The 16551-nt window shown below is 29.6% G+C and overlaps 1 protein-coding gene across 3 annotated transcripts in view; it reads left to right on the top strand.

Moving 5' to 3' along the window:
* Nucleotides 1-16551, top strand: part of STUB1 (STIP1 homology and U-box containing protein 1) — a 60348-nt gene that overhangs the window by 11268 nt on the left and 32529 nt on the right. For 2 of the 3 annotated variants that reach the window (XM_075375087.1, XM_075375086.1), the window contains exons 2-4: nt 5099-5297; nt 12563-12690; nt 14849-14968. In XM_075375087.1, coding sequence (XP_075231202.1) covers nt 5099-5297; nt 12563-12690; nt 14849-14968 — 447 coding nt within the window. The remainder of the gene's footprint in view (nt 1-5098; nt 5298-12562; nt 12691-14848; nt 14969-16551) is intronic. The other variant, XM_075375089.1, reaches the window with a different exon arrangement.

The raw sequence follows: 16551 nt of genomic DNA, 5'->3' as shown, positions 1-16551 counted from the left end.
GGCACTATCTTCAATATCATTATCAAAATTGCTAACAAATCAAATGAAATTTCTTCCATACTAATGTTAAAGTTTTTACAAATTACAACACTATTCTTCTTCTGAAATTGAGAAAGTGTCAACAGATTCAGATTTTTCCAGGTGAAAATCCACAAGTTTTGAAGCAATTAACAATTGTTTTTGGATAGACATTCTCCATGCTTTGTCAGCGAAACGTATAGTCTTTAACATAATTATACACGTTTTCGTACCATTTTCAATACCTGCTATAATTTCATACAACTTCCTTTCTGTAGAGAGTTTTAACATTTTTTATAATTGCTTGATCAAGGGGTTGGAGTATTGACATGTTGGCAGGCAGTAATTTTACTGTAATGTTCTTCAGTGATGCAGTATCATTATGCGCAGTACAGCTATCCATAAATAACAAAATGTTTTGCCATACCTTTGTCTAGATTAATTAACTGTTCTGGAAATAATTAAGCCGTAATTGGAAGAGATTTTATGTTTTTGAAACACGTAGGTTTGGCATATTTTTCAATAAGAATATTTTACATGTTTCTATACCCATCATGTTAGAGATAAGTAACAAGGCTACTCTTTTTACAGTTCTTTCCACCGTGCCATTTTTTTTAAAGCCAGAGTACGATGTGTAAGACATTTATAAAATAGTCCGGTTTCATCACCATTAAAAATATTTTGTGTTCGTAGTCTTTTAACAAAGCAATTAATTAGTGTTTCCACGATTTACATACGTTTTCACTAACACTAGCACTTTCACCGCTAACTTTATCGAACGCTATAACATGTCTTTTTTTGAATTTTTCTAACCATCCGTTGCTCGCTTTAGATTTTTTATTCCTTAACGCCTCTGCAAATATTTGCACATTTTCTTTGATGATTGGATCCTCTAAACTGACTGTATTATCTCTACATTGTGTACACCATTTTATCATGCATTCACCAATATCGGCGAATTCTCCCACCTTCGAAGAATGTTTTTGTGAAAGTATTGAATTTTCATTTTTTTAAATTGTTGCTAAAGTATTGAATTTTAATTTTTTTAAATTGTTGCTAAAGTATTGAATTTTCATTTTTTTAAATTGTTGCTAAAGTGCTTGACGGAATTCCAAATTAGTGAGCAATGATTTTTTTTTTTTTTACCTTTTTTACTTCTTTTGTAATCTTTATTTTATCACCAATAGATAATGCTTTTTGTTTTCGGTGTACGCTCATTGTAAAACGTGGCTATTAAAAATGTGCAGTAGGCTTACGTAATAAAGTTTAAACAAAAAGGAGCGAGAAGATAAAATTGTACGTAAACGAATCGTAAATTTTTAAGTGAAATAAAATACTTGAATTCCACGAGAAAAACTCACTAGTTTTTCACAGTGCACTCACTGTGTATATGTAAATTGTAAAACACAATTAGTAATGACAATTTTATTTAACACACTATTAAACTGAATTTACTGCTACCTATGCTGCTTTGGAAATCGTGTACAGTATGTAAATTGTTTATTGAAAACTTTTAAAAAAAACGTTTTCATCAAAGAAATAATATGTATATCAAGACCTCGAAATTTTTGAATAAAGGACATGATTTAATTTGATTTCAAGAGAATTTTTCAAAGGGACAAAGTAAATATTCGAATTAAGGAGGTTCGATTTAGGGAGGTTTGACTGTGTATTAAATGAAATATAAACCACCAAAACACAGTAAATAGGTTAGTTAAACTTACCATATTAATTTCAAAAATCGATTTTCGTGGTATCCTGCACCTTCAGCTGTTATTAAATTTTGTAATTTTATTAAAACATATTTATTTATGATTGTTAATCTGTCAAAATTGTTTCTGAAAATTTTTAATGAACAAATACACGAATTATGCTCTGCTGTCCAGTGCGCGCGCACATGCACGCACACCCATACATACATACATATATATATTTATATATATACATATATATGTAATATATAAATATTTAAATTTTCCCCCACAAGCAGAAAGATTAAAAATAAACTATAATAAATTTAAAGTCAGCTGAACAAATACGCAGCCTTTCAAGAAAAAAGAAGTACAACAAAAGAACCCTTAGATCCCAGATTGAAGATTGATAAAATAATCTAATACCCCTCATCTCAAACTATAGAACAGTCACTTAATACCTTGAAATAAATACCTAAACAAAAAAATAAATAAATAAAACTCAGCAGTCCCCTTTAAAGTTCTTAATTCAGTACATTTGTAATTTAACTCATTTCCTAATTATTATTAACAATATGTATTTAATTTGTCTTTCAGTACATCCTTTGAGGATTCAAGTCCGAGGATGACTGTATAACTTTAGCTGCAAATATACTATCATTTCAAACATAAATTTTCCCATTGCTGAACCAGACATACTTTTTTTTTGCATAATTTTGGCCACTTTGAAGATCTTTCAATTTTCAGGAGATGTAGATTCATTAATCTGGTTAAGGTTATCTTGATTTTCCCATTCAATATCTGAAAGTTTAACAGTTTTCTTATATTTTTTTTAATTTCAGGAACTTATCCTTAGTACAAAAACTATTAAATTAGACTGTAATTGGAGGTAACCTGTGAATGTCAGCAACTTTTTTGAAAAACTTCTATGATAATTTTCAATCATTCCTTCATTTAACTGAAACCCAATTACAAATTATATTAATGAGTAAATTCAAAATATTAAAAATATGCTCAAGTTTTCTCAAAGGAGATTCCTATTATCTGAACAACTATTTATAAATTATTGGTTTATATTGTTTTCATTATTTAGATTTTTTATTTCCAATTCTAATTGTACATTTTCATAATTTATTAGAATGTACATTAAGTAATTTATTATAAAAAGACTTTTATTAGAAATAAGATTTTATATATTATCATGTTTTTCCATTTTTGAATTTACAGAAGTAATTATTTCATAGATGTTATTAATAGATTTAATAATATCTTGTTATTATTTCAGTTTTACAGTTTCCTTTTCAATGTTATCAAATTTCCTTAACGTTAAATCCAATTTATTATCAGCTGATGAAAACACTCATTAATTTGGTTTTCTTCCTCTTCTTTTTTCTTCTTGTATCAGACCTCATTCTTGATGCCATTTAAAATTTTGAATTATTTATTCATTTAACAATTTTACTACATAAAAAATTTATTTTCAATAAATACTGTTTGTGCCAAAACAAAATTATAACCAGTTACTTTATGTTTCTACCTCATAAATAACCTTCAGAATAAGAACTGATGAAATAACAAAGCTCCACAGAGATGCATCATTCATTCTTTACATCTTTGAATCACGATCTTATCGGCTCATCATTTTTCAAAATACTTATGATATTGCGAGAATCTGTTGCTATAGCTTGTGATATTTCTTTTATATCCCTTGATAATTTTAAAGAAACTTCTACAAAAATTTCATACTTTGCACTTTTGTTAATATTTTCAGCCTTTCTGGCCTCGTGTCATTGTTTCTGTTTTTATGCCATTCATAAAGGTAATTAACCCAATGAAAAATGGAATCACAGTATCACACAGATGTCACATGTAGTTCTATGAATTTATGTTTTTGTACAGTAAAGTTTTAATCTTGATATAAAACCTTTTATCTTCAACATTGACAGTACTGAGATAACTACAAACATTTCTAATCTCAATTCAAAATCTGTTATGCTAGGGAAATAATGAATACCTGATTCCTCAACCTTTCCGACTGCAGTGATTGTGTTGTTGCATTGTACATTATTTATGAAATGCCCATCATATGTTGTACTAAGTTGATATATTTATATACATTGCATATTCAAGCTAGTGACCTGAGTATTTCATTGTAACTAGAGTTCATCTTTTTCTGCTATCTAAATTAAAATGTGAGGCATATTCATAAAGTAAGGGCCGTCATCGTATATTTAAATATTAGCGGGTCTGAACCCAGTTTCACACATGCAGGGCCATCTATCAGCTATTTACGAAGCCACTGCAGTTGTTTTGATTAAGTAGTCATTTGCCTGCCAGTGAATGCAGATGGTAATCTCTGCGACAATCGTTTCTCATGCCAGTTGTGAAGTGTGCACTGTAATATAATTTTTGTGTGCAAAAGAATCTTCAGCTGTTGAAATTCATCAGGAGTTGTGCCTAGTGTATGACTTCTTCACTCATTCCTTCACAGTAATGAATGAAGGAAATGTTAGATAATAATGGTGTGGAGACTTTAAAAATGGTCACACAAATGTGTATGACTATGACTAAGAGTGGAGTGGCAGGTCCAGTATTCAGACCGATGAAATCATTGAAAAAGTGAACTGAAATTGCAATGTGATCGGCGATTGACGATTAGTGCTCCAGCTGATGAATTTCCACATACTGGATGTACCTCTATCTACTCAATTGTCACAGAAAAGCTCGGATATCACAAATTGTGTGCAAGGTGGGTACCAAAAATGCTCACCGACCAACACTAAGAGCAAAGAATGTACAATGGACGAGCATTTTTGGACCACTATCAACAAGAAGGAGATGATTTGTTTTCCCACATTGTTATGGACGACAAGGCATGGATATCCTTCACCAATGCAGAATCGAAACAAATCAGTGCAGTGCATCAAGTTCCCCAAAACCAAACAAGTTTAAGCAATCTCAGTACTCGAGTCAAGAAATGTTGGCTACCATATTTTGGGATGAAAAGGGTATTATTTTTGTTGATTTCATGGAACGTGGATCAATTACAGCTGACATGTACTGCAAAATGCTCATTGTCGTCCGACGTAAACCTCCTTCACGACAATGTGCGTCCTCAAACAATGAGGAACTCAAGACTGCCATTGTCAACTGGTTCAATTCGTAGGCGGTTAACTTCTATATGGAAGGGTTAAAGAAACTGGTACAGCATTACGAATAGTGCTTAGAACTGAATGGCAATTATGTGGAAAAGTGAAGTAGACATGTAGTAAACTAAAACTTTAAGTAAAACCATATTCTCACAAGTTAATTTTTTTTATGTCAAAATGGCTCATACTTTATGAATATGCTTCATATGTTAATTAAAAAGAAAAAAAAATTGTTTACAGATAAAGAATCCAACTGTGCCATCTTATTTTACAAATAGAGCATTATGTCATTTAAAAATGAAAAGATGGGATGCTTCATGTCAAGATTGTCGACGGGCATTAGATATGGATTCAGCCCTTGTAAAAGGACATTTCTTTTTAGGACAAGCCCTACTAGAGATGGAAAATTATGATGAAGCCTTAAAGCATTTACAAAGAGGTGAGGTTTTTTTTAGTTTCTATAAACATATAACTTGTTCATAATAATTACATTAATATGTAAAAAATATAATGTGCTCCTGTTCAGTTCAGTTTGGTATGATGTGCATTTATGACACAGAGTGGTGCAGAGAAACAGGAAATTTTGAATTTGATGTTGGCAGCCCTGTAGGTGTACCATAACTGGGATAAAGTTGCTGAACTGTAAACCAGTAACAGATATTTAGTTGTGATGGACCAGTGGAATGGTGTAGAGTGTGTGGCTCTAAGGGCGTTTACTGATGGTGACAATGTGACAGCTGCACAAAGAGTGCTTCAGCAACACCATGGGATCCTGCCTCACAGTCAAGTTCCTTCTTCACACGCAATCAAAACTTGGGTTTGTAACTTTGAAAAGACTGGGTGGCTTTGAAAAAAACCTAGTGGGTGTTTATCATCTGTATGTACACCAGAAAACATTGATGCCTTGAAATCTGTGTGGTAAGGAGTCCTCAACGTTCAGTTCCATAAAATTGCTTCATCATTGGAGCTTTACGAAGCATGCAAACAATACTCCATTACGTGAAATTTTATCCTTACAAAATTCAAATTGTCCAAGAACTGAAAGCTAACAATTGTGTATTGTGTCTGCAGTTTTATGAACAACTGTTACTGGGCACTGTTAACTGTTACTGCCATTACTGGGAATAATTTCAAGGATTGCTAATATTACTTGGTCGTCCCACCCCGGTCTCCAGATCTTTCTTTCAGTTTGTGACTTTTCATGGAGACGTCTGAAAAGCATTGGGTACCAGACTTGACCAGTTCAAAACACAAATTATAGAGGAAATCGTCAACATCCCGGAGAATACGTTCCGCCGTGCTATGCAAAATTTTTATAATCAACTTATTGAATGTGTACACAAAATTGGACAGCACTTAAATGAAGTAATTTTTAAAAAGTAATGTATATTTAAATTTTCTCTCTTGTGTAATATATTTTCAACATCAAATAAAGGTTAATAACTTTACTTCATTTTTTCTAATTATTTAAAATTTTACTGTTTCTCTGCACCACTCTGTATGTATAATTTGGTAATAAATAAAACAACCTGTTCAGAAACAGTCTGATTACTTATCAGTTACTCATACTTGTCAAGGAGACCCGCATCGTAAATTTTGTTGGTTAGATCAGTTTTACAAATATTCTACAGAATGAAAGAACACTGACTAATAAATAATTGTTTTATTAACATGATAATCAATTATTTGTCAGGTACTTACATGATAGTTAATACAAATTGTTTTAATGTTTAATAAATTTTTTAGTTTCATAAAAGTATAACATATTTGTTAAATAGATTGAGTTGTATTGTTGTTGAAAAGTAGTGCATTCTGAAGATCTCAATGTAATCTACACAATGTAAAAACATGGACAAGAATAAAACACATTGAAAGTAGGATGCAAGTTGCAAATGTGCAGTTTATATCAGAAGAGTTTGAGGCAAGGCAGTGATATAACTTCTTCTTTTTTTTTTAATAATGCTGGTAGCATCACTGAACATAAATATTATTATTTTCTGATTGTGTGAATTGTTATCATTATTTTTATCTAATTTTTCATTTTTTTGTATAGATTTATTATAACACTTGTTAAAAAAGTTCACTGTCTGAGAACGCTAACTGACAATTTCTTATTTTCTTTTTAGAAATTAAATCTTATTTTCAGATCTTAAATCAAATTTTTTTTGCATGTTTCAGCATTGTTGTGTTGCCATGTTTCTTTAGTCTTTTTCCTTTCAGTAAGGAGGAAGTAAAACAAAATTCTGACTGAACTGAATGGACTGTAATGCATTCAAAGATTTTTTTGGTTGTAAATAGTGTTTTTTTTTGTCTTCAGTCATTTGACTGGTTTGATGCAGCTCTCCAGGATTTCCTATCTAGTACCAGTTGTTTCATTTCGATATACCCGTATATCCTACATCCCCACCAAATTGTTTTACATATTCCAAATGTTGCCTGCCTGTATAATTTTCCCCATCTACATGCCCCTGCAATATTAAAATGACTATTCCAGGATGCCTTAATATGTGGCCTATAGTTTGTCTCTTCTTTTAACTATATTTTCTCAAATGCTTATTCATCAATTTGCCGCAGCACCTCTTTATTTGTCACATATTCCACCCATCTGATTTTAACATTCTATAGCACCTCATATCAAAAGCTTCTAATCTTTTCCTCTCAGGTACTCTGGTCATCCAAGTTTCACTTCATATAAAGCTATGCTCCAAACATATACTATCAAAAATGTTTTCATGATGTTAAAATTAATTTTTTATGTAAGCAAATTATATTTTTGACTGAAAGCTCATTTCGCCTGTGCTATTCGGCATCTTATATCGCTTTTGCCTTGTTCATCATTAGTGATTCTACTTTCCAAATAACAAAATTCTTCTACCTATGTAATCTTTTCCCTTCCTATTTTGATGTTCAGTGGTCCATCTTCATTATTTCTACTACATTTCATTACTTTCATTTTGTTCTTGTTTATTTTCATGCGGTAGTTCTTGCGTAGGACTTCATCCATGCCATTCATTGTTTCTTCTAAATCTTTTTTATTCTCGGCAAGAATTACTATATCATCAAGAAATCATAGCATCTTTATCTTTTCACCTTGAAAAAGGTGATAAGAAAGGGAGTCTTGTCGGACTCCTTTTTTTATTACGGCTTCTGTTATTACTGTTGCACTTTTCGTTCCTGTAAATGTCAGCAGTTGTTCTTCTATCTCTACACTTGAACCCTAAATTTTTAAAGTGCTTAACATTTTATTCCAGTCTACATTATCAAATGTGTTTTATAAGTTCATAAATGCCAAGCATGATTGTTTTTCTCTAATCTTCCTTCTACTATTAATCCGAGTGCTAAACTTCCCATTTATCTGCTCCTGGTTTCATTGGTATCATGACTATAACACTCTTTTGGAAGTTTGACAGAACTTCCCCTTTTTCGTAAATATTACACACCAGTTTGTATAATTTATCTATTGCCTCATCACTTGCACTGCACAGTAATTCTGCATGTATCCCGTCTATCCTAGGAACCTCTCTGCCATTCAAATCTTTTAATGCTTTCTTAAATTCAGATCTCAGTATTGTATCTCCCTTTTCATCCTCTTCTACTTCCTCTATAAGACCAGTTCCTAATTCATTTCTTTCACATAACTCTTCAATATATTCCACCCATCTATTGACCTTTTCTTTCGTGTTTTAAATCTGTATACAATCTTTATTTAACACATTATTAGATTTTAATTTATGCACCAAAAAATTCTCCTTAACTTTACTGTATACTCCATCCACTTTACTGATGATCATTTCTCTTTCTACTTCTAAATACTTTTCTTAATACACTCTTCTTTCGCTAATTTGCACTTCCTGTTTATAGTATTTCTTAATTGTTGATAGTTCCTTTTACCTTTCTCTTCACTAGCATTCATATACTTTCCACGTTCATCCATCAGCTGCAATATATCCTCTGCTATCCAAGATTTTCTACCAGTTCTCTTTGTTCTGCCTAATTTCGCTTCTGCTGGTTTAAGAATTTCCTTTTTAACATTCTCTCATTCTTCTTCTATATTTTCTACCTTATGTTTTTTATTCAGACCTCTTGCGATGTTCTCCTCAAAAATCTTTACCTCCTCTTCTTCAAGCTTCACTAAATTCCATCGGTTCATCTGACACCTTTTCTTCAGGTTTTTAAACCCCAATTTACATTTCATTATCACTAAATTATGGCCATTATCAGTGTCTGCTCCAGGGTAAGCTTTTTACAGTCGACAAGTTGATTTCTAAATCTTTGCTTTACCATGATATAATGTATCTGATACTTTGCAGTATCATCTGGCTTTTTCCTTGTGTGTATTCTTGTGTTATGATTTTTAAACTGGATGCTGACAGTTACTAAATTATACTTCATGCAAAACTCAGTAAGTTGGTCACTTCTTTCATTCCTTTTGACCAGCCTATATTCACTCACAATATTTCCTTCCTTGCCTTTTCCAATGCTTGCATTCCAACCTCCAACTATTATTAAATTTTCATTCCCTTTCATGTGTTTAATTTCTTCATCAATTCCTTTATATACACACTCTACCTCATCATCATCATCATGGACAGTTGTAGGCATATAGATGTTAACAGTTGTTGTTTGCTTAGGTTTTGATTGTATCCATATTACAATGATTCTATCGCTATGCATTTTGAAATACTCTACTCTCTTCTTGTTCATTATGAAACCTACTCCTGCCTGCTTTTTATTTGAAGCAATTTTTATTTTTGCATAATTTGAAGTTAATTATTCTAAAATCACTTGACCAAAAGTCATTTTCCCCTTTCCACCGATCCTCACTAATTCCTACTACATCTTCCTTTAACCTGTCCATTCCCTCTTTAAATTTTCTAACTTAACAACCTTTTTTAGACTTCTAAAATTCCACTCTCTGACTCGTAGAATGTTATTTTTTAATTTTCTGGTGCCTCTTCGTTAGTAGTCCCCACCTGGAGATCTGAATGAGGGACTAGTTTACCTCTAGAATATTTTACAAAGGAAGGTGCCTCCATCTTTGTTACATGAAAATGCAGAGCTACATTTTATTGGAAAAAAAAACAGTTGTAGTTTTTCATTGCTTTCAGCTGCATGTACTCAGAAGATTATGTGGTGTTGATATGGCTGTTTAAGTTCTCTTGGCTTCTGCCCTTAACAACTACTGAAAGAGCTCCTGCCCTCTTTCAGGAATCATTCCTTAGTCTGGCTTTCAACAGATACCTTTCCGACCTTTTTTAGACTTCTAACATTCCACTCTCTGACTCGTAGAATGTTATTTTTTAATTTTCTGGTGCCTCTTCGTTAGTAGTCCCCACCTGGAGATCTGAATGAGGGACTAGTTTACCTCTAGAATATTTTACAAAGGAAGGTGCCTCCATCTTTGTTACATGAAAATGCAGAGCTACATTTTATTGGAAAAAAAACAGTTGTAGTTTTCCATTGCTTTCAGCTGCATGTACGCAGAAGATTATGTGGTGTTGATATGGCTGTTTAAGTTCTCTTGGCTTCTGCCCTTAACAACTACTGAAAGAGCTGCTACCCTCTTTCAGGAATCATTCCTTAGTCTGGCTTTCAACAGATACCTTTCCGATATGGTTACACCTTCAGTCCAGCTCCTCTGTATCACTGAGCACTCAAGCCTCACCATCGCCAAGGCCTCGTGATTCATAGAGGGATTAAATAGTGTAAGAAATTTAAATGCAGAAATTAACTTAGAGGTAAAAATAATGACAGTAACACTAATGAAGATAATAAATAATATTGGAAGACTGAGAATGAAGAAGTTTCTTATTTCACTGAATATACTGTTGCCTATCAGCATGCCAATTGCACAGAAATACTGATGGTATTCAATAAGTCACCTTCATTTTGTTCATTATAGGGATATAGGGATTTTTGTGTATCTGTTTTGGCTTTTTATAATTGTTTTCTTCTTATTATTTCTGTGTTGTTTTTAATTGTTTTTATCAAATTTTATATCATAAAAACAGAATTGACATAAAAAAAAATATTAACATGAAATACCTTGTGATAATGAAAAGTTTGATAAAAATTTTTAATTTTAACTACAGTATTATCTGATACATTATCATGTGCTTATTCATAAGTATAGTATCTGTACTTATTTTTATGTATTTAAAGAAAAAAATAAAAGAGAAAAAATTGTTTATATGAAATTGATGTTATTGAAATTCAGTTAGCAACACAATCCAATTTAAGTGACTTGTCTCAGTATAAATACTTTAGTTTATTAGGTGTGTCATAATCTCTAGCTTCCTTTTTATGTGCTATATTTAACTGATAATTAGTGATAGATTTCAGGTATTTTTTTTTCTTTACTACTGAGTAAATAAATATTGAAGAAAAAATATTTTATTCATTAGATATTAAAATATTTAAAATCATAAATCAATTTCATCTCTAATAAGTATATTATAAACTGTGTTCACATAAATAGTTTTAGCACTTTGTGATAATTAATGATTAAAATCAGTTTTACCTCAATATATTTTTTTTTGTTTTTATTACTATTTTTGTTCTTAACTTCTTGGTCCATTAATTATGAAAAAAGGAAAAAGTACAGCAACTTGAACTAAAAATTTCTTTCTTTCTAATAATTAGCTTCAGCTTAATATTTTTTATTCAATAATCATTACTTAATTTTAGAGCTGGCAGTTAAAAAATAAAATAACTATCAAAAGATAGAAAAAACTGGTTATTACTTATTATAATTTTAAAGTTGGCAGTTAAAAAATAAAATAATTGTCAAAAGTAGAAAAAACTGGTTATTACTTGTTATTCAAGTTAAATAAAAATTATTTTTTCTCAATAAATAGAAAAATCAGTTTATTATTTTACTTCCTTCACTGAAATGTTTTTAGTTGCAATTAAAAAATAACCAGATTTCTAGTCATAACTATAAAGGAAAAATCAAACATGAAAATACATTTCCTGTAACACTTTTGAGAGTTTATTATTTAAAGAAGTTCATGTAAATCAATATAATTTACACAAGATTTAAAACTATGTAATATTTTTATATTAAAAAAATATATTTTGTAATTATATGAAATAAAATTTGATTAATTTTTTTTTAAATATTAAATATCAAACTTACATCCTAAAAAACATAAAGTTTTGCTTCATTAATTAAATTATGATCATAGTTGTTATTGTAATTTATGTTGATTACAATTTGAACTTGTAATCAACATTAAAACAAGTTCACTGAACTTGTTTTAATTTATATTGCGTACTTAAAATAAAATCAAAAAGATTCTACACTGATAGCCCACGCTGCTAACCAAACAGTACACAACTGATATCTATATTTTTATTTGTTTTTAAATTCTCCAAATTGAAGAGTTTCTTTTTATAAAGTAAAATGAAGTTTGATAATTAAAACTCAACTACAAATATTAACAGTTAAAAAAAACTATTTTTATCAAGTTAAAATTAAAAATTGTTAAGACAGATGTTATGAATTTTTAAAACAGCTGGTTTCATTATAGTTACTTTTATTTAAATAATTTTTTTTGTATTTTAGTTTTGAAAAATTAAAAATGTGATTTGTTTTTATAGTTATCAGCACTACTGTTTTCAAAAATGTGTATTTGTTAAGTAGTAGAGATATAAAATAAATATATTAAATATAAATATTCAATTAACCATTCTCTTTTTCAGCACATGACTTAGCTAGAGAACAGAAATTAAACTTTGGTGATGATATTGCAAGCCAATTAAGAACTGCTCGGAAAAAGAGGTGGAATTTTCAGGAGGAAAAACGTATCGCACAAGAAATAGAATTAATGGTATATTTTATTATTTATTATGGTGTTAAGGTAGTTTAGTTTACCATAAATGTAACAATAAGTTAAATGAACTCATCAGAAATGATGTACTCAATTAACTCTCATAACCCTTAGTTTGTTAATGTTCAGATATGTTATGTTTGCAATGTTTAAATATAACTTTTTCATTTGTTTTGTCTGATTTTAAAAGAAAATGTATTGTTTTATTGATTTATTATTTACTGTCTAAAGACATCAACTTATTTATTGTCTATGTAATATCTGTTTTTAAGTACAGTATTCAGCAGTATTTCAATCAACCTTTTTTCATAGGGTGCTAATGTATTCTTTTTTCTATTTAACTTCTTATTTTATTAGCACGAGAATAGTAGTAATTGTTAGGTGTTTTTATTTTGAGGTTTCAGTTTTGGAGATGGCACAATTTTTTACACTCTAATACTGCTTGATGTTTTATGTGGTTGTGCGTTTGTGTTTAATTGATTGTTTTATTGATATAACTGTTAGAATGAAGAGTTAAAAGTGTTACAAATGAAGAAATGCTCTATTTAGAAAATAAAAATTTTGGATTCTAGAAGACAGAATGTATAAGTTACTTGTGTTTGGATAACTTTCACATTTTCAAATGTTACCTTCATTGATCAGTTTTCATATGACTGGTATTAATCATAAATGAGTAAGTATCTACCAAACTAAGAGCTAAATATTTCAGTAATGAACTACTAATACATCACAGCCTACTGCTGAGTGGAACATAACACTTATGACATGGAACTCGCAGTCAGTTTTTGGTTGTTGAGTTGTTGATGCAAATATTTTTCTTTTACTTATACTAATAAAGTTGCTATTGAAAAGAGGTTTATATTTATTTTATAAGCTACAATATTTTTATCTGATAAAGTAGAAAGTGATAGTATAAATTTACAGATAAATAAATACTGTAACTTTTATTAACGGTTATTTTGAATATATTGTCTTGTTGAACAAATGAACTGGTGTGAGGATGTGTGTAATGTAAGTAAGAAATAAAGCTGCATTTCATTATGTAATTGGAAGTATAAAAATAAAATTTTCATTTATTTATTCAATTGCACCATATTACTGGAACTGCCTTTGTATATTTCTCATTTGTTGTTAATGTTCCAGTGCATAATAATCTTTAAAAAAACATACTGGATATTATCAGTGTAACAAATGACTTGATGGAAAAAATATAGTAAGAAGGAGGCGAGTTATTCACTTTTTTTATTTTTATTTTTTTATTGTCTTCTCATAGAAGTTTCTTTTGTACCATAAATTATATTAGGAGACATTTTATTTTAAGTCATATTCATGGTAGCAGATTAACCATGTTCATATCTTGATGTGTCCGGCATTCTTCTCTTGTTTCAACTTTGATACACTGGTAACTTGTTTACTTACATAGAAATCATTCATATAAAAGCTTTCATTTTTCATTTAGTAGCTTCAACAAATATTAAAGTTGTCCAAACAAATTGTAGCTGTAATTATAATCTTTACTCAACTATATTGCTCCTAATCTCACTTTTTAATAGGAAATAATCTCATTTAAAATATATTTAAACTAATGTTTGGTATCTTAATCTCATTGTTTATAATCTGGCATATGACATTTTGGCAGTGATGCCCACCCTCATTGATGCCTTAATTATTTATTTCAGAAAATCTTATTGCTAAATTTATGGGAATATATTAAAGTTAGTGTTTTAATGCTAATTAACATTTAGTAAAGGTTAAATTTGGGCTCATAAACCCTTTTTGTTAGCTATTTGTCAAGAACTCAGCATTATTCTTTTACACTACCTCAATCACTGTTCTTCGCTGGAGACTTCCTGATATAGCACACATATTTCATCAGAACATCAAAGAAATTTTTATATTGTCTAATCATCACTCATGGATATGAATATGAATACTAATTTTATTTATTTTTCTGTTCTAATAACCAAAATCATTGTTTAAATAATTACATTTTTTTGTAATAATATTTATTTAATGTATTAATAATTTACTCACAGGCACAAACTATCACTGAGAGTGTGCTCTTGATGTTCTAGTTGTAATCAAATAAATTTACCGAACTTCTGTTTTTTGTGTGTACATATGCAGAAAAGTATAAGTTCAGTTGAATTTTTTCCAGACATATCTGAATCGTTTAATTGTACAGGATTCTAATGCACAGATTGAAAAAGTTAAAAATAATGATAAACTAACAGATGAAGAACAACAGAAAAAAATATCAGATATAGAAAGGCAGTGTGTAAGTGTTTTATTTTATATTTTATTTATTTGTTATTTTTGTGATTGAATTTTTAATACTGTTACAGAAATATTTATTTGATAGTTATAAATGTAAATTAATTTTCTACTTATCTCATTTAAGTTAATAAAAACACTACTATTTCAAATTATTAATTGAAGTTAAATTTATTTAAAAATTATGTTAAAGCAAATAATGATAATGGAAAAAAATTTCAAACATGCAAATTTCATTTCTAGAAAAAGTATGAAAATGTACTATGACTACAGATAATCTCTTGTACATATGTAGTTCTATCTCACTCCCACACTTGACATCATTACCTTACATTGCCAGGCGAAGATTGACTTGCCGCTTATATTGTCAAACAGTTATAATGTGTTATAGCTTACGTATATTTTGGTTCAAGTTATGGTTTTATATGATTTTAATTTGCAACGTCGACCCTTTTTCTTTCCCCTCCATGACTACTGTGTGCGAGCATGCTCTATTTTTCGCTCATTTTTTTTTAAGAAGTTAAAGAAGTTTTACATTAATTTTTGGTCTAAAATTTTTCACCATTTGAAAGTACAGTCTTGAAGAATAAATTGCACTTCAAATGGGCACGAAAAAGTTCTTAAAAGCTAAAATAATTACAGTTGTCTGAAGAGTCTTTTTATAAACAAATTACAGCATCTCACTAATGAATAAACCAATTTTCTTGTTTAACCACTTGTTGGGTAAAGTTAACAAAAATAAAAGAACACACAGCTCGTATTTGCCAAAAGAAATTGGACTTTAATTGGAAAGAAAACAAATGAACTTAATTTAAATCATAACCTTAAAAAATAAAAAGAAATTATGAAGTTAACATAACTTAATGATACTTAATAAATATCAGCTGAATCAACATATGAACAATGATATTAAATGAGAAAATTCATTTTTCAAATACACATTTTGAAATCTACAATATAACAAAGCCTGAAAACAAGAGAACATAAAACACCTTATTTTCAATTAGATACTTATAAACATAACATAATAAAAATAGTGTAACTGGAAAGCTGTTGCGTTACTGACATATTCTGTAATAATGAAAATTAGCAATGAACAAATGTCCTTAACTTAGAAAAATAAATTACAACAATTCTTATTATTGGCAATGGCCTTTCCTGATTTATGAACAACAAACTTAGTATTAAATAATTCAAACATGTAATTCTAGTTTCATGTAGAAAAAAGGCCACAATAATATTCTAGTACAAAAAGAGTTAATTACAATAATCAAATTGAAATAAATAAACATGTAAATAGAGTTCCTTTACTAGTAAGCTTTCTTGAAAATTTAAAATTACAAAGAAGTCCTAAAACATAACTGCACATCAGGAGTAATTTGCTTTAGGTTAAGAGAAGTATTATGAATACAGTTCATGAGTAGAAAAGAATTAATCTTGGCGATTAACAAGTTACAAGATTAAATGATAGAGTTAATTACAATAACAACAAATTGTAATAATTAAGCACGTAAAATAGGTTGCAGCTGAACAATGACACAACCTTTATAAGCCACCTGTCGTGACTGCACTTAAGTGAATAAATGG

This window comes from Lycorma delicatula, chromosome 9 (assembly GCF_047948215.1).
Source record: "Lycorma delicatula isolate Av1 chromosome 9, ASM4794821v1, whole genome shotgun sequence".
Lineage (NCBI taxonomy): Eukaryota > Metazoa > Arthropoda > Insecta > Hemiptera > Fulgoridae > Lycorma > Lycorma delicatula.
This window is presented reverse-complemented; position numbering and strand designations above follow the sequence as displayed.